At 47.2% G+C, this 21,075-nt stretch overlaps 6 protein-coding genes across 6 annotated transcripts; 4 read left to right on the top strand and 2 right to left on the bottom strand.

The window, feature by feature from the left end:
* Nucleotides 1–1,005: 1,005 nt before the first annotated feature.
* N7529_005783 (putative GAJ protein) lies at nt 1,006–1,709 on the top strand (the record flags this gene model as incomplete). The annotated part of the gene is made up of 2 exons (XM_057241310.1): nt 1,006–1,008; nt 1,059–1,709. 2 exons carry the CDS (start codon nt 1,006–1,008, stop codon nt 1,707–1,709), a joined length of 654 nt encoding a protein of 217 aa, XP_057096669.1.
* Nucleotides 1,710–2,695: 986 nt separating this feature from the next.
* rim8 (pH response protein PalF) lies at nt 2,696–5,017 on the top strand (the record flags this gene model as incomplete). The annotated part of the gene is made up of 2 exons (XM_057241309.1): nt 2,696–3,157; nt 3,221–5,017. 2 exons carry the CDS (start codon nt 2,696–2,698, stop codon nt 5,015–5,017), a joined length of 2,259 nt encoding a protein of 752 aa, XP_057096668.1.
* Nucleotides 5,018–5,309: 292 nt separating this feature from the next.
* On the top strand, nt 5,310–6,052 carry N7529_005781 (putative secretory component protein shr3; the record flags this gene model as incomplete). Its single annotated transcript, XM_057241308.1, has 2 exons — nt 5,310–5,355; nt 5,436–6,052. 2 exons carry the CDS (start codon nt 5,310–5,312, stop codon nt 6,050–6,052), a joined length of 663 nt encoding a protein of 220 aa, XP_057096667.1.
* A 446-nt stretch (nt 6,053–6,498) lies between these two features.
* On the bottom strand, nt 6,499–7,693 carry N7529_005780 (uncharacterized protein; the record flags this gene model as incomplete). The annotated part of the gene is made up of 2 exons (XM_057241307.1): nt 6,499–6,842; nt 6,898–7,693. 2 exons carry the CDS (start codon nt 7,691–7,693, stop codon nt 6,499–6,501), a joined length of 1,140 nt encoding a protein of 379 aa, XP_057096666.1.
* A 4,816-nt stretch (nt 7,694–12,509) lies between these two features.
* N7529_005779 (uncharacterized protein) lies at nt 12,510–13,286 on the bottom strand (the record flags this gene model as incomplete). The annotated part of the gene is made up of 1 exon (XM_057241306.1): nt 12,510–13,286. One exon carries the CDS (start codon nt 13,284–13,286, stop codon nt 12,510–12,512), a length of 777 nt encoding a protein of 258 aa, XP_057096665.1.
* Nucleotides 13,287–18,578: 5,292 nt separating this feature from the next.
* On the top strand, nt 18,579–20,914 carry N7529_005778 (uncharacterized protein; the record flags this gene model as incomplete). The annotated part of the gene is made up of 3 exons (XM_057241305.1): nt 18,579–18,581; nt 18,630–18,815; nt 18,884–20,914. The coding sequence occupies 3 exons, from the start codon at nt 18,579–18,581 to the stop codon at nt 20,912–20,914; spliced, it is 2,220 nt and encodes a 739-aa protein (XP_057096664.1).
* Between the last annotated feature and the right edge of the window lie 161 nt (nt 20,915–21,075).

The following is a 21,075-nucleotide window of genomic DNA, read 5'->3' as shown; positions in this document are numbered from 1 at the left end:
CCCTGCGTCCGATATCTTCGGAGGCTTTTCACGTTCTCGACCTAGGATCAAGCTTTGCGCATGGTTGCTCTGCGGCTCACCTAATGCCACCAATGGCGAATCGGGTCGCATTGTCTCCTGCAGTGGCACAGCCACGCTGCACATGGGATCGGCAGATATCTGCTGTCTACCACTTTCCCTGGCGTACAGAGGGATGAAAACAGTCAGCCTTTGATTTGTAAGACAGAAATCTGCTGCGCCCCCTTTATATTCCGATTGCACCGAAGGTCGGATTGATACATACCCAGTGATGACCTCACGGGCTACTCCGCATATTGAGGCTGTTCGGTCAATATGTGAATCAGCCGGACTCCCATGGCCCAGCCACAGAGAATTCATATTCCGCGCTTCCTACAGGCTTCGGCCGGATTGTTGGCAGCACCGGCGCAATATCTTGTTGTCGTGAGACCTCATATGTAGCCATGTTGCAGCAGAATCTTGTCTCACTAGACCGTCCAACTTGCCCAAGTTAGGTATAGTAATCAATGTGCTCCCAAGGTCGGTCTTAAAGGATATGAGGTCAGATCTATGGAGTTTTGCGAAGTGGAACTGTATTGTTTGATTATATCTAGTAGGACTCGTACTGTGCGTGGGGTGTAAGCCCTTCCGACGGTTGAACAATGCAATACTCACAAGGATCTTGATCACATAGAGCTAGCTAACTACAGGTAAATCAAGCCCTGAAAGTTAAAAGTAAAGTCAAACAGTCCTGCTCTAATTGAGAAAATATCCGAATTATAATCAGGGAACAAAACCTAAGCACGGAATATGAGTTTGTACTCTCTGTGAGATGAGTTTGTGTTGCGTGACAAGTGAACAAGACTCCCTGGCACTTCCAAGAGCTGTGACTTACACATCTCCTCCACCAAAAAATGCTTAGCTGTCCCACATTTACCCAATGAGGAAAGGCCTCTCAAGCGTCGATCAAAAGGCACTTACTAGTACTATGTGAACTGGATTTCCAAGATGGTACGTGGCTTTGGTGGCATCTCAGGTTCCCACTGACGCGTCGAGTAAAGCCACCCAAATTGTCCAAAAGCGCTAAGCAGGATCTGATTCTGACTCACCTGCGCGCCACCGGAACCTGTCACACGCTCAAGGATCTAGAGAAGACGCTACCCTCGATTGCATCAATCAATGGCATGCAAGTCAAAGAATACATCCAAGCCTTGACCGATGAGGGTCAACTACGAGTCGAAAAGATTGGCAGTGGGAACTGGTACTGGGTCTTTAGCAGCGATGAAAAGCATCAACGTGAGCGTCAGTTGGCCCGGGTAATGACGGAGGTGGAGAAGACTCGGAAGTCCTGCGACGACGCAGAAGCGGGTTTGGCTGCGGAGAGATTAGGCCGAGAACAGACCGATGATGATGAGGGGCAGAGAGAATCCCTGATGGCCAGAAAAGCCGAGCTCCAGGCGGCAGTGGATCGGGTACGGAGTACAGAGGCCCAACTCACCGGCGGGCTGAATCCACTCAGTAACAAGGGTGCAAACCAGGTACAAGAGGAAATAGCGGGGTTTCGAGAGGAAGCACTGCAATGGACGGACAATATTTACATATTGGAAGAATACTTGCGCAAATTAGCTGGCGGAGACCGAGAGATGGTGGATTCAGTGTTGCGTGAATGTTATGGAGACGAATACGTGGACGGAGGACTTTCTGAGTTATGATCAAAAAGCTTAGGTTTCTACTTAGTCCCAAAATTGACAAAAATTATGGATCAAATTTGTGAAACATGAACAAAAGGGTCGAATCGAAAGTCAGAAATCAAAAGTTGCCCAAATGATAATCCTAACTTGCCCAGAAAAGGGGGTCACTAGTTGAGCCACCAAGAGAAGCTTGACCGTGCGACACGCGAATCGAATGTCCTCCTCCTCGTTTTCCGCCCCCCAGAGGCTTATCGCAAACTCCCGCTCTTCTCCGATTCATCTTCTCTCTCGCCTTTTTCGAGGTACACCCTTGTACACACACACCTTTTCTCTCCTTTTCCTTTCTACTCTCTAGTCCCTTCTCTATTTAATCCCCTTCCTGGCTCGTGCGTTCTATCCGAGTCCCACATTCCTCCACCTTTCGCTTTCTCCAGTCGCGCCTCTTTCGAGCTCGTTCTAGCCCACTCCAACATTCAGCGATTTTGACCATTGGTCCCTTGCCCTTTCATTCCTCTCGAACCGAACTATTCACTCTCTTATCTCACGAACCCTGCGTCTCCGATACAGTGCGAGTTCCTTGCGGGGATACACTCGAATACTGTCTGCCTTGCGCTTCGATGCCACAAGAAACAATGTGGTGCAGAGGCTCTCAATCATAATAATCCCCATTCCTTTATCTGGACCCGGGGGAAATATCTCGCGCGTGGATTCAGATACATTCCGTGGACGTTTGGAATCAGATTGTGTCCAGTGCACTGTCTCTGGGCGCCAGATCCCCCCTCCCCCTCCCCCGGACGAGACGATCTACCTATCGCGTCCGATCGAATTTCTTGACGTAGACCACTTGTCTACTGATCCGTCCAACCCTTTCCCCGCCATTTCGTGGTGCCTAGAAGACTTCCGTTGTCTCTGTGCCTCTTGGATCGGTATCAACCTGATTTCAGTCTATCCCCTCTCACCTTTGCCATATTGTTTTGTATAGATGCAGTAAACAGCGACTGTGTGTCATGTCCGCCAAACCTCCCACCCAACCTACGTTGCCGCTCAGTCGGAATCGCAACTCTCTTTTCTCCAAATTTCGCTCCCCGCTCGGCCAACGCAATCGAGGCATCACCGACTTTTATATCGATCCCGATGACCCATGGCGCTCATATTTTCCCGGCGACGTCATAAAGGGGACCGTCGTTGTGACGGTTGTACGGCCTGTTCGCATTACACATATAGTGGTCTGTCTACACGGTTATGTCAAGGTGTTCAAAAACGCGATTCCAGCTGGGGAAGCCACCCCCGACCTGGGATTCTTAGGACCAGGGCGGGGGCGACGTGGCGCAGAATATATGGGTAATGGATTAGCAACCTTGTTTGAGGATGAGGTTGTTCTGTGTGGCGATGGACGCCTGAAAGAGGGCATCTACAAATTTCGCTTTGAAATGGGGCTTCCGCCTTATGCGCTTCCCAGCAGCATTAACGTGCGTATCCGGTACAACCGATTTCATTCGAACCAAATATGCTAACAACGCGGGAAACTGCAGTTCGAACGCGGAACCATCGGCTACTCACTTACCTCTACTCTTACCCGACCGACGACCATGAACCCTACACTCACCTGCCGAAGGCGGGTCAACCTTCTAGAAAACATCGACATTGCACCATTCCCCGCACCCAAAGCTCGAATTGTCACGTTGGAACCGATCTCAAAACGCTCAAAAACGAGGGGCAAAGCCAAATCAACAAGTTCAGACGCAACCGCAGCACCAGACACATCCTCAATCGATACCCCAATAAGTGGCGCAGCGCCCTCGGTAGATACCAGACCACCACTCAGTCCATCGCCGAGCAATGTCAGCTCGTCCAGCCGACCGAGCGAAAGCAGTTTGAGCTTTCAGATCGCTAGTGATCCGAGTTCATCCGCAAGTACCGGTGGGCGAAATAGCGAGGGTCGCAGTGCGACCCCTTCCGTCTCAGATAAAACCATCACCGCAAAGGCTGAGCTTTTGCGCGCCGGCGTACTCCCCGGCGACACATTACCCATCACAGTCACGATAAACCATTGGAAACAAGTGCGCAGTGCGCATGGCATCATGGTAACTCTCTATCGACAAGGTCGCATCGATTTACATCCCGCAATACCTATCGGCTCCACGACAGCTGGCAAAAAGCCCGTATACGAAGACTGTTATCCTCGCTCACGGACCGGACTTGGAGGACTCACGTTGGGAACAAGTCGAACGAGCAGCACATTTCGGAAGGATCTGTCGCAAACGTTTGCCCCTTTGATCGTGGACCCGAGTACCATGACTGCAGTTGTCAAAACTTCTATCAGGATCCCCGAAGACGCGTTCCCAACCATTACACGTGTACCCGGGGCCATGATAAATTTCCGCTACTATGTGGAGGTTGTAACGGATCTACGAGGGAAGCTTACTTCGCCTGATCGCTTCATCCCGCGTTTCAACATGGTATCAGGCGGTACTACCTTCTCGCCCAGCGGGCAGATTCTCAACCCAACCGATTCAAACGGCGTTACTGCCAATTGGGCCGGCAACATCTTGGACACGGATTCAATACGCCGCGAGAAAGGCGTAATATCAGTGGCCTTTGAAGTTGTCGTGGGGACTCGCGACTCGCAACGAGGAAAAGTAAAACGCTCGTCATCTACAGCTGGCGACTCCACGGCGTCACAGGCTGCACCACCTGCATCTACCATGTTGGTCAATCCTGTCGACGGAGAGGAATGGCCTGAGGCGAGTCCATTGCCTGATCCCCATTCTGAATACGATACTCAGGAGGATTACTTTCCCGAGGAGGAGGCACATTGGGCCGAGTATCCTGAAGAATACCCTGAACACTTCCAACCAATGGACCCCATGGTTGCGCCTCCGGAGGTTGATGAGCCCGCAGATGAGAAAACACGGGCACGCCGCCACGAAGAAGCTCTTTTGCCAAGTCAACCACCAGACGAAAACGAAGCAGGGCCATCGACGGTTCCCATGGATGGCCCGACCGCGCCAGTTTTGCCAGATGATCACCATCTTCAGGACTATGAACACCTGCCTTCGCCAGATATAAGCGGGCGGCCCCCTGCTCTCCGGTCTGCAGATTCCCTGCAGACTGTCGTTGTAAATGGAAACGCTGGACCTAGCGAGCCACGTGTCTCAGATGATAAACAAGAGCTTGAACGTCATCGACTGCAGGGACAGGCAAGCGCGCCTCAAGATGAGCTCAATGGCCAGGAGCCTGAGCCTAGTGCACCGGTCTTCGATGAAGACGACCAGTTGGTCGGCGGGACGGCGCATGCGGACGAGTCATTGCCTCGGTATCAGCGTTGATGTTGTTTTGTACATTTGCATTTACGGGATGGGATATTCTGGAAGATACCACTTTTCGCATTTATGAACGAAGGCGTTGAAAATCTGTATCATGTATCATATATTCATATCAGTGATTATCAATCCGCGACAGTCATTTTGTCTATAGAAATCTGGAGATTATAGGCCTTATCTCTCGGGGCTTGGCACCCGCTTAGCGACCACAGGCCTCTTTGCTTTGCCCCCTACTCCTCCTCATTCCCGTAAAACCTCTCAATTACAATTCTGAGCTTTGAGTCACCATTTTTCTAAAATGGCATTCAAAAGCGGGTCGTTCGCGACCTTCCTCATTGTTTGCCGTAAGTCCGCAGATCCAACTCTTCTCCCCCAGACTTCCAACGGCGAAGAGGCCACGCGACTGCAAACTAACTCCAACCAGCAACCTGTTTCTTCCTGGGAATCATCTTCTCCCTCTTCCCTTATGACTACCCAATCCTTTGGTCAACCGTGACAACGCCCGCCGCCCACTATGATTACCTGGAAGCGCACCTCCGCTTCCTGCACGCTTCGCCCCCGCTCATCCCACGCATCCTGCACATCGTAATCTTCCTCGGCCTCGCCGGTCTCCTGACAAAGCTCTACAAGCCCTCCGAGTCAAACATGCTCTTTGACGGAGCCTCGCTTGTTCTCTACATGTGCGGTGTAACCGTCTACATCGCCAACATCGTAAAGGGTCTGCGTCTGGCCTCCGCCGGCCAATACGGCGCCGAACTCGCCACTACCCCCGATGAGAAGGAACAGATTCTTGGTCGCGAGGACTCGCTCAAGGTCCTATCTGCCAGCAACACCATCCTTGCTCTTGTCCTCGTTGGCATTCTGGTTCTCCAGGCTGGGCAATGGTATGCCGAGCGCAAGGATGCGCAGGAGTACGAGTCGCTTGCCAAGGGGAAGAAGGGTGAAAAGGACTCTGCCGAGTCAGGTGCTACTTCTGGCGCGTCGAGCGCTACTGCTAGTAAGCCTGGCCGGCAGGGAAGTCAGCGAAAGAAGAGCAATTAATTTATTTAGTGGTTGATTGCTTTTCTTTCGTTCGTATTTGTCCTTGTTTGGATAATGCGCGGGAGGTGCGCACCTAGTTACATTACCTGCTTTGCTTAAAGATATGTCGCTATTGCTTTTGTTGTTAGCCTATGCAGACCAGGACTTGCTCTTGCAAATGGAAACATCATCAAAATCGGCTTTTTCTTCTTCTATGAGGGGTGATGGATTTCGACTATCATTTTATGTACATATGTGGCCCATAGATAATGTATGCTATGTCCATACAACAAAAAATCAGATGAAAATGCGGCAATGGGGCATGATATACGTCCGCGATGTATCAACAGAATAAAAGTAGCGAGATGAGCACGCGATCATAGGCGATGTGGGCAGGGTATGGCACTGCATAAGGGGAATCATTGCGCAAAGTCGTAAAAGATGGTATGAGGTCATGCATAGAAAGTTTAGGCAAACGAGAAAGGGCTGCGAGGCAGATCTGGTGAGCGCGGGCTCAGTGCCTTGGCAAACAAGTCATCGCCGGAATCATTGCTCGGGATGCGCGAGAATGAGCCCATTGCTGCAAACCCGGTAGGCTCATGCTCATTTCCCTGCTGGGCTTCCTGTAGAGACGAAGGCGGGAAAAGGGCAACTGGTCTGAGAGATTCCGGGCCGGGGGGTTTGGTGTATGAGTCTGGAGTGGGCATGGAATGAATATGCTTATGGGCGACGTTATGGAATGAGCTGAAGGAGGAGACAGCAACATCAGGAGATTGCGGGGAGAGAAGGTCATCGATATTGGGACCTGAGCCTGGTTTTGATTAGCTTTGCCGACAGGAAATAAAAGTATGACAATGAGCACATACCACCATCATTATTTGTCGCCAAATCTTTCTCGCTTGTTTGCAGCTTGAGTCCCTTGAGCTTGTCACTCAACTTTCTTCCACTGACGGGTGACACGGGAGTGGCTAGCCCGACTGGATCTATGGAAGACGAGGTGGGGGCGTAGCTATTCGATGCATCGGCCGAGCGCAGAGTCACTCCAAAGTTCAACTCAATCCAGTCCTTCTCGTCGATTGCCATGGACAGCGCAATTCCTTCCACATTGTTGCGCGACTCCTCTGCAATCTCCTTTTCAAGAATGCGCAGCCGCTTCTTCGCCCAGATACTATGCAACACACCCTTCTTGCCGGCTGCGCGACCTGTGGCTCCCAATCCAGGGGGAAATATGGCGGGGAGAGGATTGAGCTGGAAAGTGTCTTTTGACTTTGCTGTTTTGTTTGAGGGAATCGCAGTGACATCACTCGATTTTGGACCTGCGGACAGGGGTTCGTATGACAGCGTGACAACAGGCGGGATGGTACTATTAGGCGGAAGCAAAAAGTAGCAACGACGTAGGCTGTCACTCGGTCTATCGTCGGCGGGCATCACAGCTGTTTTTCCAGCCCATGAAACATGCCACGACCCCTCCGCCGCGGACCGGGTGTGATCGTCATCTTCCCACTCGACCATCAAAATTTTAGTGCCATCATTACCTCTACCAGCCTCGAACTCGAATCGAGCCAGCGCCGTTATGGAAAGACTCCCATTCGTGGGGTCCCGAGAGGTTTCCAGATCAGCGAATTCGCTGTCTGGGGTAAAGATGGGCGATGCTTGAGCCATGGCTGCAGATACTAACGGGCACGTATTCGAGGGGCGTGAGATCGGGACTTAATGCGGGCGGCACAAGGCGGGAATGTGGGAGGGACAGGATAGCGGTTGGGCGGACTAGGCATTCGCACCACGAACTGGGCGGGGTTCACTATCAAGTCGATCACGGGATCGTTAAGATCTTAATCTTCAAAGGCCTTTCCGCGTCGGGGGTTGCTCGTGTAGTTTCATCTTTTGCTGGGATGCGAAGTTGGAGCGGGGAATCCATTGGTCCTCTAATTATAGAAAGCCTTGGCATACCACTTTATGCATGAGTCGTCAACATCAAAGACCCGACTTGCCACCTATGAATATATACATGAACTACGTTCATCAAGTCAGTTGCTGTTGCTTGTGCTCATAAGATTTCTCTAACCTATTACATGATACTCTGTGTCGGTTGATACGTATCTTGTTCACCCTTTCACTCCTAGTATTGATGGCAGCCCAGCCAATGGTTGACATCCATGGATGGGTGTAACAGAGTTTTGGTAAATAAAGAAAGATTCTGTAAATATCTGGAAGGAATGCATGGTAGCTTTTTGTGTGAATTCCAGAGAAATCATTAAAGCAGTTGTCGAAGTCTAAGTGTAGATAGGTTAGCAAGTGCGTGCCAATCAGCATATCTATGGCGAGGAAAGGAGACACCTTCTGCGTAGTCATAGTTGAGCAAACCTCCCATAGGATGACAGGGAGTGTCTTTTTATATCTAAAGCAAGTTCAAACAAAACCGTAGGGAACACCGGTGCAGAATCTTGCCCATTCCTGGCGGCGGTATAAGTATGACTTAGACAAAATGTCTGGCCGACACTCTCTTACCAGAACACTGCTATGCAAAGATGACTTCTATCTTTAGAAACAAAACTGAAGTCTAATATATGTGTCAAGGGCAAACGTGAATGAAAAAGGACCTTGTAGCACAAGCCTCCAGATAGACACCTAGCAGTGGGTGTGATCACGTTCCTCGATGCGTACAGTAGCTCCATTCGGTCTGAAAAGAGCCCAAGTATGATACAGTATCATACATACCAGCGAAAAGATGAAGTGAGGATGTATTAGGGTATGATAAACAAGAATAGATGGCGTGGAAGTCCGATGCAAGGTCAGGGTCAGCAAAGTTTGCAGGAAGCTAGCTCATACAGGATCAGATTGTGCCAGGCGGCAATGTCTGCGGGGAGAAGCATAATGATTGAAGACGCATATTCTAAATTTATCCCAAGCAGTGGGATAGCGAGCTGCTGTCTGCAGAGAGCTTAGATAGTGGACGCTGATTGGTATAACATGAGAGATTTTTCGAAGAGATGGTCGGCGGTTTAGACTCATGGCCCGTCGACGGGATGCTCGTGTGTGACGGGTGCCCAAGATCTTCGTGATTACCGCTAAACATGGTTGATTGGCATGGATTGACGGTATCAAAATGCTTTGTGGGCAAGGAAGATGTGTCAGTGGCGGCGCCAATGTGGTTCAAAATAGAAGACAAGCGCTACGATGAGCTATTATTGGAGCTCCGAAGCAGAGTGTAATCTTGGGAATAATCAGTAAGGAGGATACATGTGGGATATACAGCTCTTGCAGCTTCTCATTGGAAGATATATTTATCTGAAGGCTGAAAAGACACGGACAGGAACGTAGATGAGTGGAGCAGGGGATACTACTAGGAAACCATCTAGTCTGAAGATTGGCAGATCAGTGCTTATTAGCGTTGATCTCTGCTTTGAGTTATTCACGGAGGAGAATTGAGACTGTGCTCTCTTGCTTTAAATCATCAAAAGATCAAGGCTTGCCGATAAAGCTCGATTCAAAATATACACAGAGTTGAGCGGCTTGATGGAACGCAATTCTGATTTCCATAATTATTTCTTGATTGTCATTGTACCTAGCAAGAATTCTATATACCAATACTAAATTTCTGAAGATACCTTGCATGCAGTTGAGTTCCAAAAATATCACAGCCCTGCATCTTTTAAGATCAAGCCAAGTATGCAGGTCCTACAGTGGCCTCAAGCTAAGTTCTATGAATAGAAAAAGGAGCCCAGAAATAGGACAGGGGATAATCACACCGCGTGGAGATATGCGTGCCCCTCAATAATAATCTCTCTTCAAGGTGATTGGTCTTACTTTGGCACCAAGGTTACACACATATCTGAGACCAGACCAAATAGTCTTTACACCATAAACCCCCTCCTTTCGACACTAGAAGGTACTAGTCATTGGCGTGATATGGAAGGATACTAAATATGCAGATCATCCCAGGCAGACTCGAAGTTTTAGAATATTTAGTTTCGTTATGCAAGTTAAACTAGAATCTCACAATACCGCGGGTTGTATGGTGATAGTCCTCTATCATTGCTTTTAGTACTCTGTAATGAAAAGTGATCACATTAATTTGTTTGTATTGGTGCGAAAATAGACTTCACTTGAACAAAGAAAAGTTATGTGATTCCTGACATGCCTAGGTTTGCCAAAAATAAGTCAGCGTCAAAGCCGGGCGCCTTGGAATATTGAAAGTGGAAATCACTGACCTTAACCACGTCACACTTTGCACCGCTATCCACAGACAAGGTATTCAATCAGAGACCAGGAACTGTTACTAGTGCCCATGTATAGTGGGGCATCACTTTATCCCCGGCGTTCCATTGTTTGTTCGTCTTAAAGAGGTATAGCGCCAGCGCTTAATCGCAGCTACCACACCCTCGGAGCCTTGTCACCAATGATGCTCATTGGTCAAAATCCCAGTAATGTGAACGGTACATTATGTTTGTTCTAGGTACTTTGTGATCACGATTCGACCAAGAGCCAATATAAACACTCAAGACGGCCAGAAGAGGTAAAGGTTCATAATCTCAGAGAACAAGGGAAACTTTATTCTCCAGGAAATGGGTCTTCAAATCTGTTGGTTTGTCTCCCAATGAATACATTAGGTGGTCCTTGTAATTTTGATCTCCTCCGGTACTGTCATTGTGTACGGAGTACATACAGTTCGCTTCCTCCATGGTGCCCCTCCCTGAACCAAAACCACATACCTAAGAACACTTTGTATCAAGGATGAATTGCCTCTAATTCGTTCCATACCTTCACCCACCAGTAACATTTTCAGATAATCACAGAAGATCGTAACCCTGGTCAAACTTCTTCAGCACAAAGGTTGAAACATGGGGGCGCTATATGGACTAATCAGCGTGTTTGATCTCACTGTGGCGCCCCGGTCTCCTGCAGCACACCGTGCTCATTACATCAGGGTACTTAATGGCAAGGAAATGCGATCACGTTCTCTATGCTTACTGGGCACGTAAATTACAGTAGAATAGTTGAATTGGCTGCATGGAGAGCGGTGAGAAGCTGTGTAATATTGCTGGAACCCGGTCAGGAAAACTGGCTAATATTGTATGTATGGAGCCTGTAATGGCTCCCCCTGGTAAAATTACCGCGAGTGATGCGTAACATGACTGGACGTATTGTAGGTCTTACAGATTACATATGCAATCAATCATATGCTCTTTCAGGATCCATCCAACCGTACGGAGTACGTTGCGATCCATTATGCGATTAGACGCAGGGCATAGTTACAACCTGCTTTGATAGATACTCTGCCCTATCATATTTGAGTTGGCGAACTTCTTTGCCGGTAGGATGCCGTGCGAGTCAGAACTCTTCCTAGAACGCCGACAGGCATTTTGGCTGCCAGTGAACCGTGGATTGGAATCTCACTGTGTAGCGCCCAACTGTCAAGTCGGGAAAGTTGTCCGATCCCGATTGTGTGTTTTTTTATAAGGAGATCTATAAAGCTACTAAGTCAAAATACGCCTGGAGCAATGAATGCTTGCTGTGTTAAGTTAGAATTTGAGTCTTGTGATTTGCGAATGCAAAAGCTGCGATTGTACAAGGTGATTCTAAAAGTCATATGAGGCTTATAACTTGCCTTGTAGGAGCCTCCACCACGGCGTCAAGTACGCGGGATAGCGGTAGTGGTATCCGGGGTTATGGATAGCGCCAGTTTGACGTGGTAGATGGTGCTTGTTGGTTTTCCAGACTGCAGTCTAAACTTTGTTTGGGGGGCCAATTCTGACTTCATTGCCTATGATTTGTGATCCGTGTCGTCGCATGGTCAAAGCAAATTCCAACTCAATTCTGCCCTATCCCATCGACGATCAAATGTTGGTTGATTAGCTAGAGCTGCAGTATTAATCAAAAAGTTCAGTTCGATTTGATGGTGTTCAAGTGACACGTTCATTCCTTCCAGGCGACCATGACAATACATCGAACATGGCAAATCAATATTATACATACATAGGAAAATTAAACAAGTAGAACCATTACCATATAGGTAGATGAAGACAAAGCTTTTCAATTAAAGAATTTTGGCGACAAAAGTATCCATAAACGGATACAGAATCAAGAGGAGAATACAGTAGACAATGTAAGATAAAAAATAATTCTCGATTATCAACACACTAATTCGGTGCAAAGCAGACCATTGTCAGCTGTAACTGTCGGTCAACCAGCCCCCAGTGCCAAATGTATAGATGTCCGAAAGCAACCTTAGATGGTAGATGATATCGCGTTTCCAAGCCGCCACCAAAACGTATTTCCTGAATTACTGCGTAAAAACATGATAACGCACCACCAAGCAGATATAAGCAGACAAGACAATAAGACAGTAAAGCGCCAGCACTTGCAGTGTATGATTGTGAACACAAAGGCCCCGTAGCAACGCCAGATCCAGCCCCCACGCTAAAGTTACCGACGAACCAGATGCATGGGACAAATAGCATCAGTGGTAATCCCAGTATCATTCAACTTTCGGGTCGACGACTTTCTGGTCGACTTCCTTCTCCTTGGTCTCCTGGCACTTGCGTCGTTTCCCTTTTGGTGCCTCTCTAAGCTGAGTGCACGAGTTGATGTTGTTGTTGTAAGTCACTGTGCGCGTGACAATTTGCCTGAAGGTGATGGTCCTGGGACTTGCACCCCTCGCGCTGAGAGGTTCCTCATAATAGCGTACCCTCCAATCTGATGGCGAGAATGGCGATCTTAGAGGACCAGTTGCGCTTCTAGGCGTTGCACTCCAATCGGTTGCACTTCTAGGCGTCGCACTCCAAGGGGCTGCACTCCAAGTGGATGCACTCCTAAGTACTGCACTTCGAGGTGTTGCTGTGGCACTTCTAGTTGAGCTTCGAGGAGAGTCCACACCAGGTGTGAACTTCGATGGGTGCGGGATGAACAGGCGGTGCGGACGCTTCCCGGATTGACCAGGTAGACCAGCTGAGGCTGGTGTGCGCGGCGACGTGGACTCAGTCGGGGAATTGACTGAGTCGCTAGAAGAAAAGGTTCCACTGAATGCGCTCGCAGGCTGGGAAGTGGGCGAAATTGCAGAATATTTCGTAATAAACTTTTGGTAGGATAGTGGAGGCATGATTGGAGTCCCTTCTTTTGGACTGTTGTTTGCGGAAACACTGGTGTTAAAGTCGTGAACTTCCGACGGATATTTGATATTGTCTTCTGTCTTGATTTTGATTGTGTAGGGTGTTTTGGGTGTGTTGATTGTATTGATTGTGTCGAGTTTCTCCATTGTATTGATAGGGTGGAGAAGAGGTTTGATGTTCGACATTTTGATTGAGGCAGAAAAGCACCAAGTATCGAAGGTTTCTCACGGACGCGTGAGGTTCGCGAAGATGAGTAAGTGAATCACGGAAGTAGATGATGAAAGACAAGTAGAGGAAAAGTCAAGATGAATATGAAGAAATCAAAAGGGAAATGAGTAAGAGAAGAAAGAAGCAAAGTGCTGACCAGCAGCAAAAGGGATGCGGAGAGACTATTTTATCTATCTGAGCAAGGAAGAATAGATGTAGAGTCAGAGCACAGCTTAATACGACGTTATTTCGCGTATGGAACTGTAAGATACGAGACTAGTTATATTTCACGTTAGTTACGGAAATGAAAAAGAAATTGTAACCAAATAATTATAATAATGAAAAGGGCTGAAAACCCCAAGAGGGATTAGGGCATTTTGACTCGGCGGCAAAAACAGTGACAGCATAATCTGACTTACTATGCAATGATTTCCAATATAGGAGAGCGGACAATTTACAAAATTGTTGTACTTTCAAGTTTTTCTCAAATCCTTTGTGCAAAGAGACAGAGAGGAAAAGGAAGAAAAAAGAGAAAAAAAAAGGAACTCGACCGTCAAGGTCTGAGAACAAGTCAAAACTTGAGCGAAACAAAACAAGAATCCTGGAATGGTAGTGTGGTTGAATCAAAGGGTCTCGAGGTCATGATGTCTTGCTTTTATATGTTGTTGTCCTTTTCTCTCTTGCCTTTCTCTTTTTATAACCGCCCCATATCTGCGAGGCCACGCAGGAGCAATATGTATACATTGACGCGCGCCATGTGAAGCAAAAAACCCCCTGGTGACATGTACCAGGTGCCACTGGAGAAAGCGATTGTTGTCATAGGCGACGTTCTCCTATCAAGCCACCGTTCATTCTGTATCATGCTCTGGTTCGTCCAGTCCTTGACGCGCGAAGGTTGCATCTCTGCTGGCGGCTCGCTTCAAGGGGTCATCATGGTTTGAACTCTGAAGATTTCCTATTCGGGTGCAGTATACTGCAGCGGCCCATCCGCCGATGTCAATCCTATTGTATTTTCGGCTAGGAGACCAAACAAGGACCCCGTTTGAGATGTGCAATTCGATTGAGATCCAATCATTTATCACTTTCTCCAGATAATTGAAGAAGCTTCGCGCCTCCATACCTTTTCAGTGTCTGCAAGATATTAATTATGTATAGCAAAGCTGACCAGCAGGCTTTGCAGTCTAAAAGGAATAAAATGAAAAGGAACTGTTGGAAAGTTGTTCGAGATGAGGAGCTAAGATCGTGGGATTCAAGATGCTTTAAAACGCAGGATAGCTCGAGGGAGTTTCTATTTTAGAACCCACCTGCACATCTGTAGATTGACAGCAATTTCGGGATAATTGGGGGTATCAGTTGGGGTTGGATCGTCACCGAATATCGCTAGACTGGGAAGCCATCAGGTGCAAGTGACCAATGAGAGCTGCAGGACTGATGGTAAATGTTGCAATCCAGCCTTTTGAGACTAAATTTGGGACAATTAGCTAGCTTTTTTTAGTCTTGCAAGGTCGCATGGCGACATTAGCGTCATGCACCTTGATGTCCAAGTTCCTCGAGGGACTGGATGGAGATTCTCCAGTCGGGCTACACTAGCAGGGGTGGCTGAAAGCCATCTGTGGCCCCTCCATTCCCTCATTGGATCTAAAAGGCCTTCGGCTTCTGAACGGTTACTTCTTTATGTGATAGCCTTAGATTGATTGCAATTCAACAGAACAAGTCGAGTGTTGGCAAATCCCTGGAAATATCTAGGTGCTTGATCTACTACGCTTCATTTCTTAGCATAGTATAAATCTAAATGGCACAACGCCCCTTGGCCTGCAAGGAACCAGGACGGACTGCAGGCTAGGTCAGATGTGACGAGGAACAAGCCAGCACAATCTTCACTAAGTTGCTAATTTCGGAATAAAATGCCGCAAAGGTTCAGACAAATTTAGTAGAAGTCTGACCGCTAAAAGCTCTTGTAACCAATCACCGAGGTCAGTCAACTCTGGGAGGTTGGTTCATCACACCTGAACGAAAAGCACATGAGCAGTGTGACATATGGGTGGAGCAAGCCAAGCTTTGGGGTTCTGGGGTGACTATTGGACAAGATATTCCAAATGAGGAAATTGCTTACTGCTTGACTGGACCGATCAGGGCTCTTAGTGGTGTTTGTGTAGTATAAGTTGCAGACCCACTAAGTGCTCTGTGCTTCGAGCGGGGGATGTGATGTGATGAAGATTTAGCGTCTTTTTTCTAAGCCTGTCCATCCTTTAGCGTACATATACTCCCTTAATTAGCAACATTTAACCGCCCACATTTGGCACAAAATTGAGCTAATTTGTTTCATTTGTGTTAATAAGTTTGTCCATATAGATCTATTGGTTATCAATAGACTTTTATCTTGGAATCAAAATTAACCTGCATTTGTCTGCTTTGGATCAGTTTACTATTAATAAACCCTTGTAAAGCTTCGGGAGTTCTATCCATCTCCAAATTAGCACAATCAAGCCATTCATTTGTGCTTTCCGACGTGACCATGCGGATGCCAAGTATTTCTTTCCTTCGGATTCCGATCAACGGCCACTTGCAGCTTGACTCTCGCATATGCAGGCTAGAAAATTAAGTGATCAATCATTAACACGTAAGTACGGAGTAGAACCAAGCTTGACGGTCGGTTTTTTGAGGTTTACCAGCCACTTAATTGTGTGTTAGAAGCACAATGAGATGCTCGATTATAGAATACAACGTATGAATCGAGTTTGACTTGACAAACCACACACTCGGTACCTAGTTAGGTAGGAATTGCATTTTAGTTCCTGTATCAGGTTATTAATCTGGAAACAACTCTATTGATAATATTGTATCATCCGGAGTTCAATCGCTCGGTCTACATTGCGATCCCTTCGGTTATTGGTTGCCTTACGAATGTTCTTACCGAATATTGAGTTTTCAACATCCAGCCTCTTCAAATGATATCTTTTGCACCTTGTCAAATTATGGAACCATCCCTAATATCGTGCATTGCGTGTTGCATTCGGTCTCGGTCTCATTGTGCTCGGCTGCATAATCCAAATTATATCTCTGCTATTAATCTCTGCACTGTAACAATTGGTGCATGGCACGAGTTGCTCAAAACCAGGTACATTTCCTTCCCGTGGTACTTGAATCGAGTTTGTTTAACCAGCCCCAGGCGTAATTGTAATATTCATATTCTACAATCTCGTTCATTCAGTTCTAGGTAAGCAAGGCTTTGGGGACTATCTAGTATTGAGCAGCGAGCAACGAGCAGCAGAAGCAAACTTTTATAGTCGGTGTACGCCGCGATGTCTCTGATTTTGACAGGGAAATTGACTTCCAAAGTTCTTGGAACATTGTTCCGATCAATTTTTAAACTTGTTTCGTGTTTCGGTAATCTTAATCTAGCTCGTTGCACGACTTAGTGCCCATTGGGCTGGAAAGTGATCCAGTCGACAGATTATAATCAGGCAAATACTACGTTTCAATCCAGGCGGTTCTTGCATGTGTCACTACTATCAAAGACTCATTATGGCTTGACAACTTTCAATCTGTACGGAGTAATATCTCTTTCTGTCGGGTCAGGGAGGGAAAGAGCAGTTTTCCTTGTTCACAGCTTAGCTCGTATAGTATACCAAGATTGTAAAATGTTTTTCTGCTGTTTCCAGGTCAATTCACATCTTATACCAGAAATAAACTCTGTCATAAATTTACGGAGCTTGTCAATCTACAGTCGATATGAAAAGTATGGCTGAGTTCTCTTCTAAGGGACTGAAAGACATGCACCACATAGTTAGCACCACATAGTTGGCACATTCTCATTCCACTTGTAGTACAGAATAGCCTCCAGACCTACTTGAGCATAACCAACCGGTGTGAAAATCCGAAGACTGAGAACATTGACAGATCAAATACCATCGTTATAGTCACGGTGGACCTCTAAGTCGCTCGATTCTGGGTTTTTCGGAGAGTATATTGACTACTTATGTACAAATATTGTACGTACCCGTTATTGTAGTAAAATTGAAAGGTTCAACTTTGGTCCTTGCGTTCTTCAGCAAGTAGTCAAAAAATCATGGGTTTTACCAGCATTAGTACATCATTTGGGCACAGACCCTTGGAGCCCCCAATGTTCATATCACATTGCCTAGGTTGGATATACATAGCTAAGTAGGTACATACATATGTATGCATGCATAATTAAAAAAATAAACATAGGCGTTGAAATTGAAACGGGTAAGCTGTTCAAGCCACTAAGCCATTAGCCCATATTTACCCCCATTAACGCATACTAAGAGCCGAAAGACCATTGAGAAATATGACTAGTCATATTCTCAAGTGTTGAGACATGACGCTGTTAGTGAGCATTACCCCGGCAACGTAGAGGGAAAAGAGAAACGGACATGATTCGAGGGATGGAATCACAATTAAATATCACCTTGACATGCACTTATTCACGGGATCATACGTGAGTAGCATGGCGCTAAAAGTCGATATCGAGTCGCCACGCTCCTTCAGGTTCCTATAGGTGAGGTGGGGAATGAGGGTTGCTGCATGGGCGCTAAATGCAGGCCAGTCACATCTCTGCTTCTCGGTCGGACAAACTTCAACACACGCACGGTTGAGATAAACTGGAGCCTATTAAACCCATTAGAATTCAGAATTAAGGTGCCTCACTTTTCAAAAACGTTGTTGATGGGTTATAATTGGATGGTGCTAACGCGAAGTGCATGCAGTCAACCTGAACTACTGCAAGCAGGTCACTCCGCATCACATCACAAATGCCCTTGTTCCTTGCTCCCAGCCATTCGTCTGTCGGTTCTCTGCCGATTTTCAAAAAATATGCTGCCGCCGAGTTTCACCAAAATTGCATGTCACGGGCTTTTTATTATTTTCTTCATCGAATAGTAAGTTGGGTTGGTGAGATCGCTCGTGCCGCCCGCTCCAACGTTCTGTCTGTCGTGTTTCAAGCCGGTAATAAGATTTGGTGTGGGTGCACAACAATAGTTACATATAACCCAACTGCCCATGTATCACAAACTTGTGTTGAATTTCTTCCTTTTCCTTACTCTCTCGTGATCTGGATCTCCACTGTGATCTGGATCTCCACTCACATTGAGGCTATTTTCTTATTCTATTTCAGTATTGCAGTTGGTTCACTGCTGTGCGGGAACCTCTAACAACACGTTCATTAAATTATCCATGGCCTTGAAGGCCAATCGATCACGGTATACGACATGGTAGGTTCTAATTCGGAAGTTGAAATAGTCATTACTAATTGTATAAAGGATTCATCGGTAGGCTCTCGGCGGGGGGCAGTACCTACTTCGCTTCGCACGGAAACCCATAGGCGATTCTATCCCTCGAAGACAATTGCCAAACGGCGTCCTATGTCAGAAGCAACCCGATTTGATGATACAGATTTTGAGGAAAATGATTCGGACAATGAATCTCTCGAGCGGAGTATGCAATCGGTAAGTGTTGCAAACCAGACATTATATCATAACCATGTATAGATTCTAACATGATATGGAACACTTAGCTCGGTTATGACACCAGTACCACTCTCTCAAGCCCGGAAATAGCGAGCCCGAAATCAAGAACCCCAGAGGCCGCCCAAACGAGCTTGCCCAATATTCAGTTTGAAAACGGCCTGGTCGAAGGCCCTTCGGGTCCTCATCTGTTCCAGAGCTCTGGGGGCTCCAGGGCCTCTTCATTGTACGAGCCATCCACCGCAGAAATTGATATTCTTTTTCAGCGGTCACCCCTGCAGTCTGAATTCGCCAAGTCCTTGAATACTCCCAATCAGTTTCCATACTCTCCAAACACACCAAAGCAGTTCCAATACTCTCCAAACACACCAAATCAGTTCTCATACACTCCAAACACACTCAATCACTTTCCATACTCTCCAAACACATTCAATGAGTTCTCATTCTCTCCGAACACACTCAATCACTTCCCATACTCTCCAAACACGTCAAATCAGCTCTCATACTCTCCAAACATTTCCAATCAGTTTCCTGCACGTCATCCATCTCCTAATACACCGAGGTCTCAGACGGTGCATCCTGATGTGTCGCGGGTAACCGAAGAAGAGATCCTAAGCTGGGATCCTTCCCAAGTTACTGTATGGCTACGCAATGCTACTTACGACGAAGCTGTCATTGAGAATTTCCTCATCAATGATATCACCGGTATAGTCTTGCTGGACTTGAAGTTTGAGGATCTCAAAGAACTCAACATCCACTCTTTTGGGATGCGTCGTCGGCTCATGCGTTCAATCGACCACCTCAAGGCCACCATGCAGACGCAACCGGAGACAGCGCTGGAAGCATTGCCTCGAGTTTCTTCTGAATCGAGTTCTTCTCATGGACGGTCTTCTCCCGAGAAATTAACTCACGAGCAGCTCGCTACTGAGCATTACCTTCAGTCTCAGATACGAGTGATTCCTGGACGAACCTCTCCTGAAAGGCGGGATTATGCAATGTCCGTGTCTCCCACTGGCCAGATTCTCTCTTCCCGTGTCCACGGACTAAAAGGAAATCAGATCACACCAGAGGAGTCTGTCTCAATTGTTGGGATTGAGCAGGTTATCCCAAAGCCCCATAAATGTTCCAAGGGAGAGAACTGTTCCAAATTCAGGAAGCGTCAGAAGTACCTGGAACAGCTGGCTGTCGAGAGCCCAGGAGCAGTTTTTCAGGAACGTGACGGGGTTATTGTTATGGGCAGTCCAGGAAACCCTGATACCGCAAGAAATCTTCTCCTACCAAACTCTGCGGCGCCTGAGCCATCAGTGGTTGCCTCTTCGGATATTCTTGGTCCTCATTTAGGTTTAGGATCCGGGCTTTTGAGGTCAGAAGTGGAAAAGTTGCCAAAATTGCCCAAGTTCGACAACGTGCAAAGATTCCTCGACTATCAGCATGTGGACAACATGACTACCAATCTTCGCACTCTTCCCAAAATTACTATTCCGACAAGCCCAGCCACGGAAGAAATGACAACTGCTGTCACCTCCATTAGGTCACCCTTGTCCCTTACCCAGGAGGGTTCTCCCACTGCTATCCAAGGGCGTGGTCCGTTCAGCCATACTCAAAACACGCAGTCACTTGAGACTGGCCGCCAAGGCACACCATCCTTGGAGAAAGCAGACCCAATTACTGGAGTTCCTAAGGACCCCGTTCCCCGTTTTGTCTCTCAGTCTGTACCCCCAAGCATGCAATACCAGCATGGGGCCACAACCACCCCAAACACGCAAACCGGTACCTTGTTCCCGCCCTACCAGCCTGACACCACCCTCAGTCCCCTTATTCGGAGCACCTCCTACCGCTCCCATAGTATCCAGCATCTCCGTCCGGTGAACGAGAACAAGCCCTTGACTCCAATCGAGTGGCCTGCGGACCTGGTTCGAAGTCCTCCCATTAATCAACATAGCCATGGCGACTCGCAGTCGTCTCTACCTTCTGTCCCAGACATCACGCAAGTACGATATATGAAGAAACGCAAGACAGCCCGTTTACTACGGGCTATTAAACAGTTTGTCAATAGGGAAGATCGCACCTTGAATTTCTAGAGTACCATACATAGTCTTCTGGCGAACTTCAATAATATCTACATTCGTTTACAATCAACGACGCTCCACTAGCATCCTTGCGCTTGGTTGTCTGTTTTCAAAAGAATTATGATCAAATCGAGACCAAATCTTTACTTTGTATCCATGATGTGTTCTTTTCT

This window comes from Penicillium soppii (assembly GCF_028829465.1).
Source record: "Penicillium soppii strain IBT 18220 chromosome Unknown utg000005l, whole genome shotgun sequence".
Classification (NCBI taxonomy): Eukaryota; Fungi; Ascomycota; class Eurotiomycetes; order Eurotiales; family Aspergillaceae; genus Penicillium; species Penicillium soppii.
This window is presented reverse-complemented; position numbering and strand designations above follow the sequence as displayed.